General features: G+C 40.8%; 1 protein-coding gene across 3 annotated transcripts in view; it reads right to left on the bottom strand.

Annotated features, from left to right (window-relative positions):
* Window positions 1-27281, bottom strand: part of TULP3 (TUB like protein 3) — a 105070-nt gene that overhangs the window by 27357 nt on the left and 50432 nt on the right. For all 3 annotated transcript variants that reach the window (XR_016510522.1, XM_090273847.1, XM_090273846.1), the window contains exon 2: window positions 17395-17446. Coding sequence is in view for 2 of the 3 variants with exons in the window: in XM_090273847.1 (XP_090129973.1) it covers window positions 17395-17446 (52 nt within the window). In the remaining variant the exon portion in view is untranslated. The remainder of the gene's footprint in view (window positions 1-17394; window positions 17447-27281) is intronic.

Below are 27281 nucleotides of genomic sequence, written 5' to 3'. Positions count from 1 at the left end.
TAACCCTCCAAACGATCCCCATACCTATGATTCTGTTCCTATTCTGGTTGTTTGCTAAGTTTGTTTTTGTTTTTATTTTTTAAATTAAGTTATTGATAACTGAGTTTGTTGTCATTTTAATGTTCATAACTTTGATCTTTTTCTTAACTAAGTCCCTTTGACATTTCATAAAATAATGGCTTGGTGATGATGACCTCCTTTAGCTTTACCTTGTCTGGGAAGCACTTCATCTGCCATTCCATTTTAAATGATAGCTTTGCTGGATAGAGTAATCTTGGTTGTTAGGTCCTTGCTTTTCATCACTTTAAATACTTCTTGCCAGTCCTTCCTGCCTGCAAAGTTTCTTCTGAGAAATCAGCTGACAGTCTTATAGGCACCCCTTTGTAGGTAACTCTGCTTTTCTGTTGCTGCTTTTAAGATTCTCTCTCTATCTTGAACTTCAACATTTTAATGATGATGTGTCTTCGTGTGGTCCTCCTTGGGTCTAGCTTGTTTGGGACTATGTGTGCTTCCCAGACTTGTATATCTATTTCCTTTGCCAAATTTGAAAAGTTTTCCTTCATTATTTTTTCACATAAGCTTTCAATTTCTTGTTCTTCCTCTTTTCCTTCTGGCACCGCTATGATTCAAATGTTGATATGTTTAAAGTTGTCTCAGAGGTTCTTGAGTCTCTAATTTTTTTCAATTCTTGTTTCCTCATTCTGTACTGGTTGACTGTTTTATTTCTTCCTTATGGTCCAAATCATTGATCTGAACCCCAGTTTCCTTCCCTTCACCATGGGTTTTGTGTGGATTTTCCTTTGTTTCACTTAGCATAGCCTTTACTTCTTCCCTTACGCATTTGCCGTACTCAAGCATATCTATCAAGCCTGTGAGCATCTTTACCACCAGTGTTTTGAACTCTACATCTGTTAGGTTGGCTATTTCCTTGTAGCTTAGTTCTCCCACTAGAACCTTGATTTGTTCTCTCTTTCGGGCCATACCTTTCTGTCTCCTCATCTTGAAAGGCTCCTGTGTTGTCTTAGGTAGAGCTGTCACACCTGTTACTTTAAAGGGCAGAGGCTTAGGTATTTGTCAGTATGGGACAACCCGTTTCACCATGTTATGGTGCTGTGTGTGATGGACAGGTCTGAGAGGGAACAATGCCACCTGCTCAGCACTTGCCCCTTTTCCAGGCACTTCTCCCACTTCCATATGGAACTGGCACCTCTCTAGCTGTTGCTCTGGCCATCGTTCTCATAGTGGGTGGGTCTGCGAATATTCTAGGACCACGTGGCTCTTTAAACAAGCGGACTCTACTTAAAGTCCAGCAGTTTCTTCCTCTGCCCCAAACCCCACTGGTTTGCACAGTCAGAAGCAATGAGGCTTTATTTTCCCCAGCACTGGAACCGTGAGCTGTTCAGTCTGGTCAGGTACTGGGAGCGCTCCTCAGGTGTCCCTCCCTAGTTTTTAAAACCTATGACTGCACTTTCCACTGGCCTGCCACTGCTTCCACCACCACACCGCGTCCTCTCCGCCCCGGGTCCGCCTCTCCTACCTCTCTGGATGAGTATTTCTTCTTCATATCTTTGTTTGTTGGACTTCCATGCAGCTCGATTTTCTGGAACGTCTGGTTGTCTCTAGTTTTGAAGTAATTGTATTCCTTCTTAGTTGTGGAGGGAGATGCAGCATATCTGTCTAGGCCTCCATCTTGGCCAGAAGTCCGAGAGATTTTCAATAAGTGGTGGTGGGACGACTAGATAGCTACATGCAAAAGAATGAAGCTGGACCCTCATCTCACATCATATATAACAATAAACTCAAAACAGATCAGAGAAAGTATAAAACTCTTAGAAGAAAACAAAGTAGCAAGTCTTCGTAACCTTGGGTAGACAATGGTTTCTCAGATATGACACTAAAAGTACACACAACAAAAAAAAAGTAGATAAAGTTAAACTTTCATGTTGAACAAAGAGCATCAAGAAAGTATAAAGACAACCTACAGAGTTAGAGGAAATATCTACAAAAGCATTTCTAGTAAGGAACTTAGGTTCAGACAACATAAAGAACTCTTACAACTCAACAAAAAAAAGGCAATAATCCAATTTAAAAATGGGTAAAGGTTTTGGATGGGCATTTCTCCAAAGAGGACAAACAAATGACCACTAAGTACTTTAAGAATCTCAATGTGGACTTTCGACCAAGATGAAGGCATAGACAGACATGCTGCATCTCCCTCCACAACTAAGAAGGAATACAACTACCTCAAAACTAGAAATAACCAGAAGTTCCAGGAAATCAAACTACATGGAAGTCCAGCAAACAAAGATATAAAAAAGAAATACTCATCTAGACAGGTAGGAGGGGCGGAGCCAGGGCGGAGAGTACGCGATGTGCTGGCAGCAACAGCAGTGGCAGCAGCAGGCCGGTGGAAAGAGCAGTCACATATTTTAGAAAGTCAGGAAGGACACCTGGGGAGCGTTCCCAGCTCCTCACCGGACCTAGCAACTTAACGGTCCCAGCACCAGGGAATATCAAGGCTCATTGCTTCCAACTGTGCAGACCAGTGGGGGTTGGGGTGAAGTTAGAAACTGCTGGTCTCTCAGCAGAGTCCGCTTGTTTAAAGGGCCCCCACGGTCCTAGAATGTCCGCAGACCCACCCACTATGGGAACGATGGCCAGGGCGCAGCTAGAGGGACACCAGTCCGGTGCGGAAGTGGGAGACATGTCTGGAAACGGGGCGAGTGCTGGGCAGGTGGCATTGTTCCCTCTCGGACCCCTCCCCCATATACAGCGCTACAATGTGGTGAAACAGGTCGCCCTGTACTGATGAATATCTAAGGCTCCGCCCCTTACAACATAACAGGAGCAACAGCTCTACCTAAGACACAGAGACAAACAAACACAGAAGCCTGCCAAGATGAGGAGACAGAGAGGGTATGGCCCAAAAGCAGCAATGGATTAAGGTTTCAGTGGGAGAACTAAGCGACAAGGAGATAGCCAACCTAACAGATGAGGAGATATCCAACCTAACAGACACAGAGTTCAAAACACTGGTGATAAAGATGCTCACAGGCTGACAGATATGCTTAAGTATGGCAAACGTATAAGAGAAGAAGTGAAGGCTATGCTAACTGACACGAAGGAAAACCAATGGTGAAGGAAAGGAAACCGGGGTTCAGATCAATGATTTGGAACATAAGGAAGAAAAAACAGTCAACCAGTGCAGAATGAGGAAGCAAGAATTGAAAAAATTGAGGAAAGCTTCCCAAATTTTGTGAAGGAGATAGACATACAGGTCCTGGAAGCATGGAGGGTCCCAGTGAGCTGGACCCTGAGGGGATCACATCAGGACGCATCATGATTGAGATGCCAAAGGTGAAAGTTAAAGAGAGAGTCTTGGTAGCAGCAAGAGAGAGGCACAGAGCTGCCTACAGGAGGGTGCCTATAGGACTATCAGCTGATTTCTCAGAGGACACTTTGCAGGCAGGAAGGGACTGGCAAGCAGTATTCAATGTGATGAAAGGCAACCTGCAACCAGGACTCTATCCAGCAAAGCTATCATTTGGAATGGAAGGGCAGATGAAGTGCTTTCCAGACAAAGTAAAGCTAAAGGAGTTCATCATCACCAAGCCATTATTATATGAAATGTCAAAGGGACTTACTTTTAAGAAAAAGAAGATCAAAACTATGAACACCAAAATGACAACAAACTCACAACTACCAGCAACTGAATCTAAAAAAAAAAAAAAAAAAAAAAATCCAACTAAGTAAACCAGAATAGGAACAGAATCATAGGTATGGAGATCATTTGCAGGGTTATCAGGGGGGAGGGGAGAGGGGGAGAAATGGGGAAATGGTGCAGGAATTAAGAAGCATAATCAGGTGGGATAAAATAGGAGGAAGTTAATAATAATATAGGAAAGGGTGAAGCCAAAGAACTTATATGCACTTCCCATGGACATGAACTAAGGGGGTTGGGATTGCTGGAGGGAAGGGGGGTACTGGGCAGAGGGGAGCAAAGTGGGAAAACATTGCAACTACTGTAACAACATAATCAATAAAATATACTTTAAAAAAAAAGAAAAAATGCTCTATGTCATCAGTCATTAGGAAAATGCAAATCAGGACTATAAGACCCTGACCAGTGTAACTCAGTTGGGCATCGTCCGGCAAAACAAATGTAACTGGTTAGACTCTGGGTCAGCGCCAGGTCCCAGTTGGGGTTGTGCAAAAGGTAACTAATCAATGTTTTTATCTCATATTGATGTTTCTCTCCTCTTTCTCCCTTCCTTCCCCTCCTTCCCCTCTTGCTCTCTCTCTAAAAAAAAAGGAAAGACTATGTAAGAAGATATCAATTCATGCACACTAAAATGGCTATAATCAAAACAAGCAATAAGTATTGGCAAGGATGTAAAGGAACTGGAAGCCTCATACATTGCTGATGGGAATGTAAATGGTTCAGTGACTTTGGAGAACAGTCCAGCAGTTCCTTAAAATTTTAAACATAGAGTTACCATATGACAGAGCAATTCCATTCCTATTACCCAAGATATACTGTATTAGGTATACCTTGGTATACCTATACTTAATATTACCCAGGAAAAATTAAAATATCTCTATATAAAAACTGGTACACAAATGTTCACATCAACATTTGTAATAGCCAAAAAGTGGAAATAACCCAAAAGTCCATATAGTGATGAATGGATAAACAAAATTTGTTATATGCACAAAATTAAATGTTATTCAACAATAAAAAGAAATGAAGTACTAATATAAGCTACAACATGAATAAACTTTTGCATCTTTAACTGGGTATATTTTTATAGTATGTGAACTATATCTCGATAAAGCTGTTCAAAATCACTACCAGACAATCCCTGCCAGAGTAAGTCTCTGTCATTGATGGGAGTGCATCGTATACCTCAAGCTGGCATGACCTGCACCATGAGCCTCCCACCAAGATACTGCCAAGTACAAAGCCTAGATTGAGCAGCAACCGAGCTTTCCTCAGTATACCTCCATCTCAGCTCTCTTAACTTCCATACTCTAAGATCCTTTTTTTCACATTCTATTATTTTATCCAGTCTGATCTCACTTTATAAATGAAGGCTGTTACCTAAAATCATATAGCTATGAATGGTAGAAGCAATAGAACTAAAATCCTGATTCCCAGCACAATGTTTTACTCACAAGGTGGTGCTCCTTTCTTGTTACAGGCCATTTGAATGTTCAGCTTGCATTTGCGGAAATTTCCTTACACCCTGCTGAGTAATCTCCTTGTTATGTGCATGGTAGCATTTCAGGGCTCTAACAGTATTTCCATACACTGTTTGACAGCAAAATTTATACATCTGGTCCAAAGAGATTTTGTTTTTCAAAATAAAAAATATTCCTATAAAATTGTGTGTTTTTATATTCATTGGCTATCTCTGGAAGGATACATCAGAAGTCAGTCACTGCCTCTGGTTAAGAACAGAACTAAGCCAGGTAGTGGGGAGGAGGTATATTTTTCATCAAAAATCACTTATTTTGTATTATTTGAATTCTTACCATATGCTTTCATAAGCACTAAAAACATAATTTTAAAAATATTTGTGTTTTAAAAAGGGTCACAAAATCCCATTTATACCACATACCACATGTAGCATTCACACTAAAAAGAATAAAAATTACAAAATATTTGGGCAAACCTTTTTAAAAATCCAGAAAATATATCTATTCAGAAACCACGTAAAATTTAAAAATGTATGTTTTATATAATTATTAGTACTTGGTAGATGACCAGACTTCATTTAATGGTAACAAAGGACATACCATTTAGTCTTGTAAAAATAAATCAAGTAAAGATCTAAATCTATGTGGTTATTTCTCCCTAAATACCGTTTGCTATGCAATGGAATGTAGAAAATGAGGTCTCATCACAATTATTCTGATCTTTCCCAAGGCAATAAATATATATGTAATCAGAATTTTTTCCATAATCCCAGGAAGATTAGTTTCCCAGTTTTCTTTAGTTTTTCTGGTATTAGAATTGTTTACTTCATACCATTCACTGACAGCACGAATGCATGACCCTAGCTCGGTCTCCACTAAGAAACAGCATACCTTGGCGAGGAAGGTGCCCAGGTAGTCATTTGTAATTGCTGGGAAGTTTGCTGCCATTTTCCTACTCTGCATGAAAAAACTAGACTTGCTTAAAATGTCTCCCGGTATCTTCAAAGGAAGCCAGGTGAAGGGAGCCTGCAGCTACTATATTAACCTCAACAGTGGTTTCAAGCCATAAAAACCACTACAGATGGACTCCCCAGGGATTGGTCGCCTGCACTGGGGCCCCCAGCCTTGGACATCAGTCAGGTCGTCCTGAAGGATGCCTAGGACTGGAAGTGGATTTTACTGATCAGTCTGGAGTTGGACATAGTAGAGGTGGAGGTGAACAGTTGGTGGGTTGGGCCTAGCCCTCGGAGTGTAGCGGGTGGATGACCAGTCACTCCCGCAGCCAGAGGAGGCAAGGTCTGCCCTGTGCACTGCCACCAGGTGTGGGGAGAACTCAGAGCACCAGACCCAGGGACCCCAGGTCCTTGACCACACGGGATGGACTGAGCTGCATGGCTCAGAAACTGCCACGGTATTGCTGTCATTATTCAGGCCCTTGAGGCCAAGCTGGGCAGCCCTTGTAGGAGCACCAAGGCTCGAGGCTCACTCCTCTCCACGCACTTATGAGGCAGTAGGTGAGGAAGGCCCTGGCAAGTAGGCTGCTGGCGCAGCTAGTACGCAGCCTTGAAGCATAAGGTGGCACAGGCCTGCACACGACATCCCTGAAGACAACTGGGTGCCTGCTCCACTATCTGGTGCCTTGAAGGGCAGTGGAATGCGATGACATTCTCCAAGAGCAGCGCTATCATCGTAAAGGGTTTGCAAGGTGCTCTGTAGGGGAAGCCACATGCAAGTGCAAGCACAAGTACCAGTGCAGTTCCAGGGACCAGGGTGGCATTCCCATCTGCATCTCCGCCTTGCTCTACTGCACAGGGTTTCTCCACATATCCCTGCATGCTCTGCCGAGACCTCTTTCCTAGTTCTTGATGATTCCAAATTTAATTTATTATGCTAAAAGACCTGTTATTAATTCCACAGCAACATAAAGACAAAACATTAAACATTTGATTTTTAATGGTCCCATGTAGATAAGACTACAGATATACAATTTCCTGAATTAAAAACAATTCATATGAGAGAGATCCATGATGGCAGAGGAGTAAGTGGTAGCTATACTCACCTCCTCCCAAGACCAATATGGAATTACAACTAAATTGTGGAGAAATCATCCAGAATAACCAACTGAACAATAGCTCGAGAGAAGCCTTGTAATCTGGACAGACAGAACAAACTGCTTCATCACAATATGACCAGCACAGAGCTTAGAGGAGATGTGAGAGCGCTGGTTGGGCTCCCACTGGTGGCAGCTGGAGGGCCGGAAGGAAATGTCAGCAGCTGGGGGTTCCCCTTGAGAAGTGTGGGGTCTGAACCCCAAGCTGGGCTCCCCAGCCTCCAGCACCAGAGCCAGAAAAGAACCCAGATAAAAACCAGCTGTGAAAGCAACAGGGTTTATAAAGCCTGCCAGGGGGAGACAGCTGGAGTCACAGAGAACCTTTTAAAGGGCCAAGGCACAACATTTTGTTTGCACTCACCATGGGCTGTGACAAAGGGAGGGCAGAGTGGACTAGAGACACTTGAGGACAGTTTAGGGGAGGTGGCTTTGGGGGAGAGAACGGAGGGAGAAGCTAATGGGATCCTCGTGCTGACTCATACCCCATACTGGAGGAGCCATCTTCCTCAGGCAGAACACTCCCCTCCAAGTGGCATCAGCCTGAGGGGAAGCAATAACCCCATCTGCAGGAATTACTCTGCCTCACCCCATGGTTCTTAAGCCTGACTGCTGATTACAGATTGACGAGAGTAAGAACTAAAGGAGACAGCCACAGACTGTGGATCACTGGTAGTCTGAACAGGCTGCCTAGGGCCACACTTGGACCCTATCTGGCAGCACCAGGGGCAGATCTAGAAAGAGAAGAAAGTGTTAAACTACGTAATACTGAAATGAATCCCACCGTGGTCTTCTTCATGATCTGCATTATTTTTTCTCCTGCAAGCTGTTTTAACATTCATTTCTTGTCCTTGAAGTTTGTGCATATTAAGTCACTAGCTTTTATATAATAGTTCATTTCAAATCTCATATTTTCCTCCTTCCTTCTATTACTCTATTTCACTTTATTTCCTTTTTATTTTCATTTTAAATTCTATTTTCTCTCTTGCTTCGATTTGTTTCCATTACGCACTCTTACTTTTCCCCACTCTCCAGCCTCTCAAAACCATTTTTCTTGTCATTAGTCATTTCACATTCTTTTTCCCATTCTTAAAATACTGTTATTCTCTCTCCACCTTTATCAATCTTTGCTCATTGGTTGGATATGATGGTTGTTGTTGCATTTCTTCCATTTTATTCCTAGATAGGTGCTATTTTGGTATTTCAAGTCTTAAATTTTACCATTCCCATCTGCTACTCCACTTTGCCTTCCTCCTGCCCTTTCTTTTTTCATTTTAAATTTGAATTTTTCCCTGTCTTAGCCTGGTTTTCATTCATCACTCTTAGCATTCCTTCTCCCTCTATCATTTCAAAATCATTTCCCTTTCCTCCAGAAATTTCTAATGCTTTTCTTTCTTTATTCCCCTCTTATTCCCATCTCACCTATATTACCCTTAGCTCACTGGTTGTCGATAGTGCTGTTGTAAAGCTTTTTCTCTAATTTTGTTCTTATTTTATCTTCTACTTCATTTACTTTTTCTTTTTGTTCTCTATTATGTAAATATTTTATAACTTCTGGTTAAACATAATACTATATACTTCCCTTGTCTTACATCATTCCGTCTTCTTCCTTCCCTTTTTTATTTATGATTAATTTATAATTTTACTTTCTTTCTCTCATTGCCTTCTCACTATGCCTTACTCTTGTTATTGCTCCTCATTCTATCCTCTCAAAATCACTTTTCATTCAGTCAGTCACCTTATATTTGTTTTTCCTTTCTTATAATAGTCTTAATCTTTTTACACCTTTTTATACAGGCTCATTTGCTATTGACAGTGTTTTTGTGGGTGGGGGTTATTTTTGTGGGTGTGGGTTTCTTTCCTCAGTTGTTTTTTCTTGCAGCACTTGTGCACAGCATAGAGGACATGGTGGGAAAAGTGACTCTCAGTCAGCCAGCCGAAAGGAAAATCCCACCAAAAAACCCACCCAACTACAACCAAAATCAATTACAACCACACAGCTCACATAAACTGCATAAAGGGCATCCAAAGAGCATCAAGTTCAGGAGATCAAGGAGAATGTACCACTAAATTCCACAGGTCTCCTACCACAGAAGGTCACAGCACAAAGCAGATCAATCTAAGAAGCAGAAACAAACAAGAAGAGTCACCTAAAGTGGGGAGACAAAGAAACAACCTCCATCAAAAGGAAAGGAAGAATTCACAGGAAGAGTGCTAAATGAACTAGAGGCAAGCAAACTATCAGATACTGAATTCAAAATAACGGGTAAAAAAATATTCAACGAGCTCAATGAGAACTACAACGAAGTGCAGGGAAGCTACAAGGAACTTACTGTGAAATACACCAGCATGAAAAGGATACAGGAACTATCAATAAGAGCCAGGAGGAAATGAAGAATACAATTTCTGAAATGAAGAACACAGAAGGAACTAAAAGCAGGGCAGATGAAGCAGAGGATCAGATCAGTGAGCTGGAGGACAAGGTAGAAAAAAATTCCGACAGATCAACAAAACCAAAAAAAAAATACTGAAAAAGAACAAGAGGGTTTAAGAGAGTTTTAGAACAACATGAAATGTAGTAATATCTGTATAACAGGGATACCAGAAGGAGAAGAATGAGAGCAAGGGATAGAAAACCTGTTTGAAAAAGTAATGACAGAAAACTTCCCTAATTTGATGAGAGAAAAAGTCACACAAGTCCAGGAAGCACAGAGCGTCCCAACCAAGATAAACCCAAAGAGGCCCACCTCAGGACAAATCATAATTAAAGTGGCAAAATTCAAAGACAAGAGAGAATCTTAAAGACAGCAAGGGGGTAACAGCTAGTAATGTACAAGGGAACCCAAATAAGGCTATGAGCTGATTTCTCAACAGAAACACTACAAGCCAGAAGGGTATGGGAAGAAACATTCCAATTAATGAAAAGCATAGGCCTGCAACCAAGACTACTCTACCCAGCAAGGCTCTTGTTTAAAATGGAAAGCGAAATAAGGAGTTTCCCAATAAAAAAAAAATGCTAAAAGAATACATCTCCACCAAACCAGCACTGCAAGAGATGCTACAGAGACCGCTTTAAGAAGATGAAGAAAAACAGAGATAGAGAGAGAGAGGAATACAGGTACAAAGGGAAAAAACAGTAATGAATAAGTACCTATCAATGTTATATGTAAATGGATTAAATGATCCAGTCAAAAACACAGGGTAACTGAATGTATAAAAAAACATGATCCACATATGTCATCTACAAGAGACCCACTTCAGAACAAGGGATCTATACAGACTGAAAGTGAAGGGATGGAAAAAAATATTTCAAGCAAACAAACATGAACAAAAGGCTGGAGTAGTAATACTTACATCAGACAAAATAGATTTCAAAACACAGCCATAAAAAGAGACAAAGGATACTTCATAATACTTCAGAGAACAATCCAAAAACAAGCTATAACCCTTGCAAACAAACATATATGCACCCAAAACAGAAACACCCAAATATATAAGGAAAATCATGGAGGACTTCTAGAAAGATATCCATAGCAACACAATCAAAGTAGTGTATTTTAACACCCTGTTGTCAACAGTGGAGAGATCTTCCAAGCAAAGAAACATCAAGAATATTGTGACACTAAACAACACTCTAGATCAAATGGGCTTAATTGATATATACAGAACCTTTCACCCAAAGAAGCAAAGTATACATTCCTTTCAAAAGAACATGGAACATTTTCAAAGACAGACCACACAGTAGGACACAAAACAAGCCTTAACAAATTCAAGAAAACTGAAATCATATCGAGCATCTTCTCAGATGGATCACAATAGTTTAAAATTAGAAACCAATATCAAGAAAAAAAAACTCAGAAATATTCAAATTCATGGAGACTGAATAACATGCTATTAAAGAATGAGTGGGTTAATAATGAGATCAAGGAAGAAATAAGAAAGTTTCTGAAAATAAAATGAACAAACAACAGCCAAAAACCTATGGGACACAATGAAAGCAGTCCTGAGAGGGAAGTTCATAGCAATACAGGCCAACCTAAAAAAGATAGAAAAGTCTTAAATAAATACCCTAGTCCTACAGCTATAAGAACTAGAAAAACAACAACAAAGCTCATATCAAGAAGAAGGAAGGAAATAATCAAGATCAGAGCAGAATTAAATGACATAGAGACTAAGAGAACAATTCAAAAGATCAAAGAATTCAAGAGTGCTTCTTTGAAAAGATTAATAAAATTGACAAGTGTTTAACCAGTCTCAAGAAAAAAAGAGGACCCAAATAAATAAAATCTGAAACAAAAGAGTAGAAATCACAACTAATACCACAGAAATACAAAGGATTTTAAGAAATTAAAATGAACAACTATATGCAAAGATATTTGACAATCTGGGTGAAATGGACAAATTTCTGGAAACATAATCTTCCAAAACTGAATCAAGACAAGCAGAAAACCTGAACAGACTATTAATAGCTAGTGAAATTGAAGCATTAATCAAAAAACTCCTGGTACACAGAAGCCCTGGACTGGATGGCTTCACAGGCAAGTTTTACCAAACATTTAGGGAATAGATAACTCCTACCCTTCTCAAACTTCTGAAAATTTCAAGAGGAAGGAAGAGCACAAATTCTTTCTATGGGGACGGTATTATTCTAATTCCAAAACCAGGTAAAGACACAACAAAGAAAACTACAGGCCAACATCACTGATGAACATAAATGCTAAAATCCTCAACAAAATATTGGCAAACCAGATCCAGTAATACATTAAAAGGATCATACAACACGATCAAGTGGGATTCATCCCAGGGGTGCAAGGATGGTATAATATTTGTAAATCAATAAACGTAATACACCACATAAACAAAATGAAAGACAAAAATCAGCCCTGGCTGGTGTGCCTCAATGGACTGGGCACCAGCCTGAGAACCAAAAGGTTGCTGGTTTGATTCCCAAGTCAGGACATATGCCTGGGTCACAAGCCAAGTCCCCAGTTAGGGGAATGCAAGAGGCAACTGACTGAGATGTATCTCTTGCACATTGATGTTTCTCTCCCTTTCTTTCTCTCTCTCTTCCCCACTTTCTAAAATAAATAAATCTTTTAAAAAAAAGACAAAAATCACATGATCATATCCATAGATGCTGAAAAAGCATCTGATAAAGTTCAGCACCCATTTATGAAAAAAATGCTCAGCAATGTGGGAATAGAAGGAGCACACCTCAACATAATAAATGCCATATACAAGAAACCTACAGCCAACATTATACTCAATGGGCATAAACTAAAAACTTTCCCCCTAAGATCAGGTACAAGACAAGGGTGTCCACTTTCACCACTTTTATTCAGCATAATACCAAAAGTTCTAGCCACAGCGATCAGACAAGAAAAAGAAATAAAAGGCATCCAAATTGGAAAGAAGGAAGTTAAACTGTCATTACTTGCAGATGATATGATAGTGTACATAGACTACCCTATTGACTCCACCAAAAAACTACTGAACCTAATAAGTGAATTTGGCAAAATAGAAGGTTATAAAGTCAACATTCAGAAATTGAAGGCATTATTTTATACCAACAATGAAATATCAGAAACAGAAACTAAGAAAAAAATCCCATTTACTGTAACAAGAAAAATAAAGTTCCTAAGAATAAACTTAACCAAGGAGGTAAAAGACCTGTACTCGGAAAACTATGGAACACCAAAAAAGAAATTAAAGAAGATACAACTAAATGGAAGCATATACTGCGCTCATGGATTGGAAGAATTAACATCAATAAGATGCCCATACTACCCAAAGCAATCTACAGATTCAATGCAATCCCTATTAAAATACCAATGACATATTTCACAGAATTACAGCAAGCATTTCAAAAATTTAAATGGAACCAGAAAAGAGCCTGAATAGCCTCAGTAATCTTGAGAAAGAAAAAGTAAGAGGGATCACTCTACCTGATATCAAACTATAGTACAAGGCCACTGTAATTGAAACAGTCTGGTACTGGCATAAAAACAGACACACAGATCAACAGAACAGAATAGAGTCCAGACATAAGCCCAAGTCTCTATGGTCAATAAATATTTGACAAAGGGGGCACAAGCATACAAAGAAGTAAAAATAGCCTCTTCAATAAATGATGTTGGGAGTTCTAGACAGGTACATGCAAAAAATGAAACTAGACCACCAACTTACATCATACACCAAAATAAATTCAAGATGGATAAAAGACTTAAGTGTAAGCTGTGACACCATAAAGGTCATAGGAGAACACACAGGCAGTAAAATTTCAGATATCCCACATAGCAATAGTTTCACCGCTATATCTCTGAGGGCAAGGGAAATAAAGGAAAGAATAAACAAATTGGATTACATCAAACTAAAAAGCCTCTGCTCTGCTAAAGAAAACATCAGCAAAATGAAAAGGGAACCAACCACATGGGAAAACATATTTGCCACTGATACCTCAGACAAAGGTTTGATCTCCAAAATCTATGAAGAACTCATACAACTCAACACCAGGAAGACAGACAATCCAATTTAAAAAAAAAATGGGCAAGGATCTGAACAGACACTTCTCCAAGGAGGACATATAGATTGCCCATAGACACATGAAAGGATGCTTAAGATCACGAGCCATCAGAGAGATGAAAATTAAAACCACAATGAGAGACCACCCTCACACCAGTCAGAATGGCCATCATCAACAAATCAACAAACAACAAGTGCTGGCGAGGATGCGGAGAAAAGGGAACCCTATTGCACTGTTGGTGGGAATGCAGACTGGTGCAGCCACTGTGGAAAACAGTATTGAATTTCCTCAAAAAACTAAAAATGGAACTGCCTTTTGATCCAGCAATTCCACCGCTGGGATTTACCCAAAGAACCCTGAAACACCAATTCAAAAAAACCTATGCTCCCTTATGTTCATAGCAGTGCTATTTACAATAGCCAAGTCCTGGAAACAGCCAAAGTGCCCATCAGTAAATGAGTGAATCAAAAAACTGTGGTACATTTACACAATGGAATACTACGCAGCAGAAAGAAAGAAGGAACTCCTACCTTTTACAACAGCATGGATGGAACAGGAGAGTTTTTTTTTGGGGGGGGGGGTTAAGTATATTTTAATGATTATGCTTACAGCTGTCCCAATTTCATTTCCCTTTACTCCCCTCTGCTCAGTACCCCCTTCACCTCCAGCAATTCCACTCCCTATCTATATTATTCTGAACACCCCATGAACTATTTTGTTCCTACTAATTATGCTCCTTAATCCCTGCACCATTTCCCCATGTCTCCCCTTTCCTTCCTAGCTGATAAAGCTCCAATGATCCCCATACCTATAATTCTATTCATATTCTGGTTGTTTGCTTAGTTGTGTTTTCTTTTTATTTTTTAGGTTCTGTTGATAGTTGTAAGTTTATTGTCATTTTAACATTCATAGTTTTGATCCTGTCTTTCTTAAATAAGTCCCTTTAACATTTCATATAATAAGGGCTTGGTAATGATGAACTCCTTTAGATTTACCTTGTCTGGGAAGCACTTTATCTGCCCTTCCATTCTAAATGTTAGTTTTGCTAGATAGAGTAGTCTTGGTTGTAGGTCCTTGTTTTTCATCACTTTGCATACTTCTTGCCTGCAAAATTTCTTTTGAGAAGTCAGCTGATAGTCTTATGGGAACTCCTTTGTAGATTACTCTCTTTTTTTCTCTTGCTGCTTTTAAAATTCTCTTTTATCTTTAACCTTTGGCATTTTAATTATGACGTGTCTTGGTGTGGATCTCTTTGGGTCCAACTTGTTTGGGATTCTGTGCTTCCTGGACTTGTCTATTTCCTTTGCCAAATTTGGGAAGTTCTCCTTCATTATTTTTTCACCTAAGTTTTCAATTTCTTGCTCATCCTCTTCTTCTAGCACCATGATTTGGATGTTGGCACATTTAAAGTTGTCCCAGAAAAAAAAAAAATAATAATAAAGTTGTCCCAGAGGTCCCTAAGCCTCTCCTCATTTTTTTCAATTCTTGTTTCTTCATTCTGTACCAATTTATTTCTTCCTTATGTTCCAAATCATTGATATGAACCCTGGTTTCCTTCCCTTCATCACTGGTTTTGTGTGGATTTTCCTTCATTTCACTTAGCATAGCCTTCACTTCTTCCTTTCCGCGTTTGCAATACTCAAACATTTCTGTCAACTCTGTGAGCATCTTTATCATCAGGGTTTTGAACTCAATGTCTCTTAGGTTGGCTATCTTCTCATCGCTTAGTTCTCTCACTGGAACTTTGATCTGTTCCCTCTTTTGGGCCATACTTCAGTCTCCTCAACTTGATAGGCTCCTGTTTGTGTCTGCCTCTGTGTCTTAGGTAGAGCTTTAGCACTTGTTACATTGTAAGGGGCGGAGCCTCAGGTATTTGTCAGTACGGGGGCGACCTATTTCCCCACATGGTGGCTCTGTATGTAGGGGAGAGGTGAGAGAGAGAACACTGCCTCCTGTTCAGCACTCGCCCCCTTTCCAGGCACTTCTCCCACTTCCAGTATGGAACTGGCGCCTCTCTAGCTGTTGCCCTGGCCATGGTTCCCAAAGTGGTTCCATCTGCAGTTATTCCAGGACTGTGGGGCCCTCTAATCAAAGGGACTCTGCTGAAAGGCCGGCAGTTTCTTCCTCCACCCCAGCCCCCACTAGTTTTCACAGTCAAAAGTAATGAGACTTTATTTTCCCTGGTGCTGGAACCGTGAGCTGCCCAGTCTGGTCTGGTGCTGAGAGCGCTCTCTAGTGTCCCTCCCTACTTTTTTAAATGTGTGACTGTGCTTACTACTGGTGGGCCACAGCCACTGTCACCACTGCCACTACTGCCACTGCCACATCATGTCCTCTCTGCACCGGCTCTGCCTGTCTGGATGAGTATTATTTACTTCCATCTTTGTTTGTTGGACTTCCATGGAGGTCGATTTTCTGGAACTTCTGGTTGTCTCCAGTTTTGAGGTAGTTGTATTCCTTCTTAGTTGTGGAGGGAGATGCAGAGTGTCTACCTATGCCTCCATATTCGCCAGAAGTCCTTGGACAGTATTATGCTAAGTGAAATAAACCAGGCGGCAAAAGATAAAATACCATATGATCTCACCTATAACAGAACCTAATGAATAAAACAAACAAAAGAGTGAAATGGAACCAGAGGCAGGGAATCAAGGAACAGACTAACAGTGACCACTGGGGAGGTAGGAGGGGAAGAATGGGGTGAAGGGCAAGGGTCTAGTCAAGGAACTAGTACAAATGACCCATGGACATGGACAACAGGGTGGGAGCTGACTGTGGAAGCAGGTGGTGGGTGGGACAGTGGAGGGCAATGGGGGAAAAATTGGGACAACTGTAATAGAACAACAATAAAAAAACTAAAAAGGTATACATTCATATGAAAAAGCAAATATGCTATGTTGGATATAGGTGTTAAGCTGACTAATCAGGATAATTATAGCATGTGACAACACAAGACAGTGTTCATTTATTCCTTCCTTCGATTAAATATTTACTGAAAGATAACTATGTGCCCAGTCCTATGCTATGAACTTCTGATATAACAGTTATCATAAGCAGACTTGCTTCCTGCTCTCGTGGAACTTAGTTTAGTGGAGGAAACAAACGTAAATCAAATCATTGCAAAAAATAATTTCATGTGTAGCTAACATTAGGACCAGTGTTGTGAAGAAAATTATTCTGCAGGTTATGGAAGTTTTTAAATGCAACAGCATGTTCAGATCTGCAGATTATAGTAAGAAAAAAATCTGTAGTTAAATGATATTACAATGTAGAGAGGAATTTAAGGCAGTAGGACAAAGTAAGTACATAGGGTTACAATGTTAACATTCTTCTAATTCTTATGAAAAGTGCCAAGGAATTTTCAGGGATTACAAATCCAAGACCAGTTTTACGTTGATGTCCTCAAATCACTTTGGTCTTGCCATAGCCCAGAGTTATGGTTCAACAGCTTAATAAGTAACATCAAAGCCTTTTACTTTCAGGTCTTCTTTCAGGTCTCGGTCTTCAGAATCAAGATCATCAGCATCATGGTCAGTACACTTATTTCAAAAGAGAAGACTCTGCTCACCTGATTATCTAGTTTCAGCTGTCGAAGCTTCACAGTCTCATCTTCAAAGGCACTGTTTAAAAAATATAAAAAGAAAGCATATAATGAGAAAATCCTTTTAAAACCATGTCAATTTCATCTTTTCCATATATTACTGCTTTGGGCTATTTGGAACAGATTAATTCTGCCTTAGGAAAAACATCAGTTTCTAGATGCTGTCCACACTGACATCAAGAGGACTCACCATCCTTAATACCACATTTATTCCACAGAGGAACTGAGGAGACTGAAATACCCAAAGGAAAGAAAAAGATGTGGAACACAGACTCCACACATGCAGGGATTTTTAAAATCTTTTAAATCATATATTGAGTACTCATTACATTCCAGTCGCACTGCTAAGTGTTTGAATACATTATTTTAGTTATTCCCCAAAACAACCCTATAACTTAAGATACTGTTATATTTCACACTTTGAAGATGATGTAATAGAGACTTGGAGAGTCATGCATAAGATTAAACAGCAGAAACGGACCCTAATCCTGGACTCTTTCCAGAGTCTAATTCTCACCTGAGACCAAATATACTTTCCTTTTTTTGAGCTAGTTCTAGGAAAGGAATTATTAGACTGTGTATAGCATCCTACTATATCCCACTGATTTCTAGGCTTACTCTTCAAGTTTGCCATTAACGAAACATGACAGTTATCAGAGACTATAAATATGGATGAACAGACAAGATCAAATACCACTAGGAGACAGAACAAAAATACAATGCATTACTGTCTTCAATTGATAAACCAACACCTTTAGTTTTTTTTAAGTATATTTTATTGGTTATGTTGTTACAGTAGTTTCAATTTTTTCCCCCTTTGCTCCCCTCCGCCCACTACCACGCCCCTTCCCTCCAGTAATCGCACCCCCCTTAGTTCATGTCCATGGGTTGTGCATATACGTTCTTTGGCTTCACACTTTCCTATATTATTCTTAACTTCCCCCTGTCTATTTTGTACCAATTGATTATGCTTTTTAATCCCTGCACCATTTCCCCAAATCTCTCCTTTTCCCCTCCCAACTGATCCCCATACCTATGATTCTGTTCCTATTCTGGTTTGCTTAGTTGGATTTTGTTCTTATTTTTTAGATTCAGTTGTTGATAGTTGTGACTTTGTTGTCATTTTAATGTTCATAATTTTTATCTTCTTTTTCTTAAGTAAGTTCCTTTGACATTTCATATAATAATGGCTTGGTGATGATGACCTCCTTTAGTTTTACTACCTTGTCTGGGAAGCACTTTATCTGCCCTACCATTCTAAATGATAGCTTTGGTGGACAGAGTAATCTTGGTTGTAAGTCCTTGCTTTTCATCACCTTGAATACTACTTGCCAGTCCCTTCTTGCCTGCATAGTTTCTTTTGAGAAATGAGCTGACAGTCTTATAGGCACCCCTTTGTGGGTAACTCTCTGCTTTTCTCTTGCTACTTTTAAGATTTTCTCTTTATCTTTAACCTTTGGCATTTTAATTATGATGTGTCTTGGTGTGGTCCTTTTTGGGTCGAGGTTGTTTGTGACTTTGCGTGCTTCCTGGAGTTGTATGTCTATTTCCTTTGCCAAAGTTGGGGAGTTTTCCTTCATTATTTTCTCACCTAAGTTTCCATTTCTTGCTCTTCCTCTTCTCCCTCTGGCATCCCTGTAGTTTGGATGTTGGCATGTTTAAAGTTGTCCCAGAGGTTCCTAAGCCTCTCCTCATTTTTTTTCAATTCCTGTTTCCTCATTTTGTACTGTCTGACTGTTGTTTTCCTCCTTATGTTCCAAATCATTGATTTGAACCCCAGTTTCCTTCCCTTCACCATTGGTTTTGTGTGGATTTTCCTATGTTTCACTAGTATAGCCTTCACTTCTTCCCTTATGTGTTTGCCGTACTTAAGCATATCTGTCAAGCCTGTGGGCATCTTTATCACCATTGTTTTGAACTCTTCATCTGTTAAGTTAGCTATCTCCTCGTTTATTAGGTTGGATATCTCCTCGTCACTGGATCTTGATCCGTTCCCCCTTTTGGGCCATACTTCTCTGTCTCCTCATCTTGGCAGGCTTCTGTGTTTGTTTGCCTCTGTGTCTTAGGTAGAACTGTCACTCCTGTTACATTGTAAGGGGTGGAGCCTTAGGTTTTCTCGTCAGTAGAGGGTGACCTGTTTTACCACGTTGTGGTGTTGTATGTGTGGAAGGGGTCTGAGACGGAACAATGTCGCTTGCTCAGCACTCGCTCCTTTTCCAAGCACTTATCCTACGTCCTGTATGGGACTGGCACCTCTCTAGCTGTTGCCCTGGCCATTGTTCCCAGAGTGGTTGCGTCTACGGACATTCTAGGACCATGGAGGCCCTTTAAACAAGCAGACTCTGCTGGGAGAAGGCAGTTTCTTCCTCCGCCCCAACCCCCACTGGTTTGCACAGTCTGAAGCAATGAGGCTTTATTTTCCCCGGTGCTGAGACTGTGAGCTGAGCGGTCTGGTCTGGTGCTGGGAGTGCTCCGAGATGTCCCTCATGACTTTTTAAAATGTGTGATTGCACTTTCCGGCAGTCTGCCGCTGCCACCACCGCTGCCGCCACCACATTGCGTCCTCTCTGCCCCGGCTCTACCCCTCCTACCTGTCTGGATGAGTATTTCTTTTTTATATCTTTGTTTGTTGGACTTCCATGCAGCTTGATTTTCTGGAACTTCTGGTTGTCTCTAGTTTTAAAGTAGTTGTGTTCCTTTTTAGTTGTGAAGGAAGATGCAGCATCTCCACCTAGGCCTCCACCTTAGTCGGAAGTCCTAACCAGCTTCTGAGCTTTTTAAAAGCTCTCTCTGAAGCCTTTTCCTAATTTAAGGTTTTATTTTGTGATGCAGCATTCTTGGAAAGAGTAAACTGAAACAGGGCAGAAATGAGTCTCAATTATTTGTATTATAAATTTTTACTGGGAGCTTACTGTCTGAAAAAAGACTATAGAAAAAAAGGTCCTAATTAAGGAGAAAACTTTCATCATTACAAAGGGATCATGGCTGTTCCTGCATGTGGGGAAAACACACGAAAGTATCTATCCATGGTTTAATGGTTTACCATTACATTCCTACATTTTAGAAACTTTTATGCATTTTAATAATGCCCATGTAACCCTATGTTCATAACAGCACTATTTACAATAGCCAAGTGCTGGAAACAGCTTAAGTGCCCATCAGTGGATGAGTGGATCAAAAACTGTGGTACATTTACATGATGGGAGTACTTACACAGCAGAAGGAAGAAGGAACTCTTGCCTTTTGCGACCACATGGATGGAACTAGAGAGTACTATGCTTAGTGAAATAAGCCAGGCAGCAAAAGACAAATACCATATGATCTCAGCTAATATAGGAACCTAATGAACACAACAAAGAAGCAAAATAGAACCAGAGGCATGGAAACAAAGGACAGACTAACAGTGGCCAGAGGGTAGGAGGGTGGGGAAGGAGAGAAAGAAGGAGAAGGGTCTAGTCAGGGAACTAGCATAAATGACCCATGGACATGGACAACAGCGTGGGCCTGACTGTGGGAGAAGGGATAGGGTGGGCAGGGCAGTGGAGAGCAATGGGGGAGAAATGGGGCAACTGTAGTAGAACAACAATTTTTTTTAAATGAATAATTTACTTTAAAAAATGCCTAGCAACTTGGAATTTGCATACTATCTCCAAGACTCTTCGTGCATATTAATACTTAAGCTATACCTTTAGCTATAGGTGTGGAGGAACATTCTGATTCTCTGATAATCTCCTCTATTAATTCCCTTATGTCCTTTATGTTTTAAAAAACACTGGGTATTCAAAATAAATTAATGTCTGCTTTCCCTGCTCAAAATAAAGACGAACAATAAATAAAAATGTCAGATACAGTTCTGGCCTCAACTCTGTGGGTACCCAAGTTTCTACTAGATATGTTCCTATTTTCCTTAATGTTGTCAGTCCTCATCCACATATTTTACAATTCTAGCTTTATGAACAGTGCAGAATATTATTAGTATTTAGAAAATATTAGTATAAGTCTGAAAAAGTTCTACATAAAGCGACTAAGACAAAAATATTATGAACATTATATAGGAAAGGGTAAGCTGGTGAAAAAATCCACTGTTATGAACTAGTATTTTCAACAACTACTGATATGATTCTGCTTTTCTTCCAACTCACTCTGTCCACAACTCTAAACCAAAACTGAAAAACCCTCTGGCATGTTAAAAAAAAAAAATCATCCCAGTCCCCGAAATCATCCTATTCCCCATCCTTCAAATGCTAAAACCACCTCAACAAAGCTAAACTCTGAAACATGGCTAAAGTCCTTAAACATTTCTTTTAAGGCCTCTAATAGTGAAGAAACCAGGTGTATCTTCAATGCCCTGTCTTAATACCACTCAATCCTTTCATTAAACCTGGGCAAACTCAGCAATTTAAATAGACAGGGTATAATCAAAGCATTTAACCTGAAGCTATATAATTGTAACATTTAGATGCCTCTTATACATCAAAAGTTACACTTTTTTCCCCTGAGTTCTAGTGCTAAATTATAACTCAGCAGAAATAATAAAGATATTTTATATACTTATATTAAATCTGAACAAGAATTTCTAGGCTAAACTGGCATATGATCTTACTAAAAACTTTCATGCTTTCTTTTAATATTCTCTTTTCCTCATTTCAAACTAAGTTGTTGAACAGCAAGCCTAACTAAGCCTGGTTAGTAAATCAACACAAAACATGGAGACTAGTAGAAGGGGTGGAGATGCAGAACAGGCTGGTGCCACACCCACGTGTGGCAGATAAAAACTGGGAGGGATATTTCAGCTATGAAGGCCCGCCCTGAGGATCGAGGGGTTTCAGCCTCACATGAAGCTCCCAACCCAGGGTTCTTGTGCCGGGAAGAGAAGTCCCCATAACTTCTGGCTGTGAAGATCAGCAGGGAATGAGGCTGAGGGAGATGAAGGGCTCTGGAGTCCCAAGCTGTCCCTCTTAAAGGGCCTGCACACAGACTTAACCCGATTTACGCTCTCTGAGCTCCAGTGCTGGGGCTGCAGCTCAAAAGGCACCAGGGACTTAGGGGAGGAACTGAAGTGTCTGCCATGAGGACGAGAGATGGAGGGCACCTTTCTCCAAGAAAGGAGTGCTGAGAGAGGCCATTACTCCTTTTCTGAGCCCTCACGCCATAGAGCTGGCCAGTGGGTACCATATCTGAGTCTTCAACAACCTGGCTAATGCTCACCCTGTCCCGGTGATTCTCTGACACCCTGCCCCACCTAACTTGTGGGCTAACCCAGGCCATTTCCCACGGCTTTACATATGAAAGGCCTATCTTGGCTCATGCATCTCTTTCCTAAAATCTCTCAACAAGCAGCATCAGGCCTCCCTATGCCCTGCACCTCTCCCTAAATGGCCCCAACCAAGTTCAACCCTAGCAACAGTCAGCCTTGGTCCACAGTGTGGCCTCCCCTGGGCACCTACAAGCCCAGTGCAAGTGGCAGCCATCTGCAAGTCACTTTGTAGCTCATGCCTGATGGCTCCAGGTAAAATACAGGTGGTGGCTGACCCTGGCCTTCACCTCTCAGGAGGCCCCAGAGACAGCTTCAGATTGATAAGGGAACTCAAGAGTTAAAGATTTAAGCCTTAGCTATAATTGATAGGCTTAATTAATGCATGTGGAAAGCTGTTATTCCAGGAACTGGAACAGCATGACCTAGGAGGTCACAAGCAATTCAACTTCTGTGCCCCAGGGGTCTGCAAGCCATGGAGATGGTATCTGAGCCACTGTGTTCCAGGGCAGAAACACAGATAAAGAATTGACAAAGAATTGTTGATCAACAGATAAAGAAGTACAAGGAAAATCACTGCTAGACTGCAAGTCTTATTCGATTAACCTTTCTTTCCCAAACCCCTTATACACCCTTACTTCTCATAAAAAGGTCAGCTTGAGATAAGATGTTAAAGATGGTTTTTGAGGGTACATAACCTGCCATCTTCTCAGATTGATAGAGAGATCTAATCAGATCACTGGGGAGGGGGTAGGAGGGGCCGTAGGACAAGGTATGTACTCTCCTGTGCTTGGCTTATTTGGCCAGAAAAATATTTTTGAGATTTATTCATGTCATATTGTTACAGAGCAGGTCCCCCAAAATCCCCAGAGCCTGTGGCTGGAGGATGGGGGAAGGGGACAGCTTTCAAGTTTCCTTTGCATTTCTATGGCTAGTAGCTAGTGTCTTAGTTATGCAAATAGCTTTAGTTCTTCCAAGGCACCAAGGAGATGGGAGGGGTTTTGACTATGAAATGGTGTGGAAAGAGCATATGGGGCCTGTGCAAGGTTCTGTGAATGGTCAGGACTGGTTACCACGCCCACTGTGTCACAGGCTGCGGTCAGGGATTTAAAAATAAGGCAGCAGCCATTTTGGAGACAGCAAGATCCACACAGTTTATAAGGAGGTAGAAAGAGAGCACCATACGGTTTTAGAGGAGATCCATGCTGCTTTGAAAGGGTAGACAGAGAACCATGCGTGATCCAGTGCAACATGGCACATGTTTTCCTGGACTGTTATACGGGGGCTGACGGCATCGTACCCCAGGTCCTGAAGGAAACAGCTGACAGATAAAGGGTCATACTAAATGTTCCTTGTGTGAGGTCTAGCAAAACAGACTTAAAGATCCTATGTGATCAATTGTTCCTCTTGTGTTTATGCCAATGAATAGGAAAAAAAATTAATACTGGACTTAATGCAGTCCCTTTGAGGATAATGAGGGTGCTCTTAAGGAGAAAAATCGTGTTATAAGGAAAATCACAATGTTCAGTGGTGGACATTCATCTGGTGCAGCTGTCTTCAAAGTTTTGTTTTCACTTGGAGGTTAAACTGGGTTTGTGAATGTTCAATTGACGGGCAGGAAGAATTTGTCAGATTTTCACGGTTTAATATCATTCATGCAAAGGACATGCAACTGAATGTCTTCTCAAAAGACAGTCTCGTGGACTCAGACTGCTTTGTGATTTGTTGTGTGAATTAACCTGTGTGTTCTCACTTCTGTTTTCATAGGGCATATGCCTATGATCTCATTACCTGGGTGATTGTTTATACAATATAGGCCTCATTTGAGAAGCCCATTGGCATCACCACCTCCTGAGACTTAATGGTTTGACTGGACTGAGTGGCTGAGTTGGTGAAACATGGGGTGGTCTGCTGGCTTCTCTTAAAACTGCTTTCCTTTCTGTTCTAATGGTTTGAACAGCAAGAGCCCAGAAGTGTTAAAGGGGGGAATCCTAGAATATTTCCCTTCACCCTGAGTTAAGTATTATGGGCAAAAGGGCTTCAAACAGGTGTGACACACTGCACATCTTCCTCCAAGGAAGCCACTCTTTCTTAGAGACATTGTAGAATTGGTTCCTACCTTTGTCATTTAGTTGTTATGGTTCTGATTGTGCCTTCTAATTCTCTTGCCAAATGTGTCACCTCCAGAGTTCAAAAGGATGCCAACTTGACCAGCAATGCTATCCTTTAGATATTGTGCACATCACTTCACAGGAACAGCTAACTGACCTGGACTTTGCAAGACCCTTCTCCCTCACGTGAAGGGCTCCCTTCATTCCAGACCAGCTTTCTGTTAGGGATCTCTGGACCAGGGGATAGTTAGGACTATGACCATGGTCAGCAAGAAGTAGCTACAGGAGAATGAGACTTTCACTGGTTTACCTTTGTAAGATTACTAAGGTCCGGAAGTGTTAAAGGGAGGGAACTGATTCAGAGAAATCTGATCAGATCACTGGGGAGGAGTAGAGAGAGGTCATAGGAGGAGTTTGCTTGAGGCAATTTAAACAGTCTAGGACTGGATTGGTTTAGAAGCAGAATGCCTCCAGAGTGCATGGAATAAAGAGGGCAGAGACTGGCTCTTGGGCTCTCTTCCTTGAAGATGCCTGGGTGACTGGATGATCGTACTGCAGCTGCCTGCATTTCCCCAAGGACAGTATTTTGGATGGATTTTGTATGGGAGAGGAAACTTCAGCTGCAGCCTAGGATCAAGCTGGCCTGGCAGAGGGTGGCAGGGTTATTCTTCTTTGGATGTTCTAGAGGGAACAAGCTCTGAGGCTGAGCCTGGCCATTCTTTCAAAATTGTGTAGCTTTTGAATCTTATGTTGTTTTAGTTTATAAACTAACCCTATAGAAACAAGATCATTAAAAAGAGGTGGAATGAAGAGTTTAGCCTTAATTGATATAGCTTTAATTGATAGGTTTAAGTGATTAAAGCTGTAACTAAAGAGTTAAAGAGTTTAGCATTAATTGATAGGTTTAAGTGATTAATGAATGTGAAAAGTTGTTATTCCAAAATTGTGTAGTTTTTGAATAAAGACTCCTTTCCTTTATCACTAAACCTTTGCCTCTGGAATTTTGCCTGGAGGGTGGTGGCAGGCAGCAGGACCCCACTTGCTTTTCAATAACAAAATTGCCAGCACCTGAACAAAGTGCCCATAAAGATTCAATCCTTGTCTCAACTTTTTGGTTCTGGTAGTGACAGGTAGCATGAACGATGACTTTTTTGGTTTTAAGACCACATAAAAGCACCAGTTCCACAAGCAACACACTCAAGGTGCAGACTCAGTGGGCACCAGAGCCCTGCTAAAGGAAGTCCTGCACAAATGATCTTCAAGGTGATGGATGTCACAGTCAGTCCTTGCAGCCCATCAGCTTGGAAGTAAATCCCTCCAACTGACCTGCCAACAGCAATGAAGGCTCAACTACAACGGGGGGTGTACACAGGCCACATTGGGTGGGTGGGCACACCTGGAGTGCCCAGCTTGGGTGACCAGGGGGGCTGTGCCACCGGATTCTACAGAACACCTACTACATAAGGCCACTCTATCTAGCCTGGGAGACGTAGCAGCTCTACCTAATACATAGAAACAAATACAGGGAGGCTGCCAAAATAAGGAGACAAAGACACATGTCCAAATGAAAGAACAAAACAAAACTCCAGAAAAAGAACTAAACAAAATGGAGATAAGCAATCTACCAGACAGATTATAATGATGGTCAATGGTTATAATGATGCTTGATGAACTTAGTGAAAACTTCAACAGCATGAAAAAGAACATGGAAACCATAAAAAAGAGTCGGTCAGAAATGAAGGATACACTAACTGAAATGAGGACTAATATACAGGGAATCAACAGTAGAGTAGATGAAGCTAGAATTAAATGTGAAATATAAGGAAGCAAAAAACACCCAACTGGAACCGCAAAAAGACAAAAAATATTTTTTAATGATGACAGTGTAAGGAACCTCTGGGACAACTTCAAGTGTACCAATATTTATATCATGGGGGTGCCAGAAGGAGAAAAGAGAGAGCAAAAAATTGAAAACCTATTTGGAAAAATAATAACAGAGCCCTGATCAGGTAGTTCAGTTGGTTAGAGCATCATTCCAATTCACCAAGGCTGCAGGTTCAACCCCTGGTCATGGCATATACAAGAATCAACCAATGCATGCATAAATAAGTGGAACAACAAATCAATGTTTCTTTCTCTCAAAAAAAAAAAAAATAGTAATAGAAAACTTCCCTAACCTGGTGAAGGAAATAGACATACAAATCTAGGAATCAGAGAAAGTCTCAAACAAAATGAGCCCAAAGAGGTGCACACCAAGATACCTCATAATCAAAACGTAAAAGGTTAAAAGAAAGACTCTTAAAGGGAGCAAGAGAAAAGCAGTTAGATACCTACAGGGGAGATCCCATAAGACTGTCAGCTGGCTTTTCAACAGAAACTTTGCAGGCCTAAAGGGGCTGGCAAGCAAAACTCAAAGTGATGAAAAGCAAGGACCTACAACCAAGATTACCCAGCAAAACTACCATTTAGAATCAAAGGACATATGAGGA

Source organism: Furipterus horrens, unplaced genomic scaffold (genome assembly GCF_987537825.1).
Source record: "Furipterus horrens unplaced genomic scaffold, mFurHor1.1.pri manual_scaffold_4, whole genome shotgun sequence".
In the NCBI taxonomy this organism is placed as follows: Eukaryota; Metazoa; Chordata; class Mammalia; order Chiroptera; family Furipteridae; genus Furipterus; species Furipterus horrens.
Note: the sequence above shows the minus strand (reverse complement) of the source record. Positions and strands in the feature narration are given on the sequence as shown.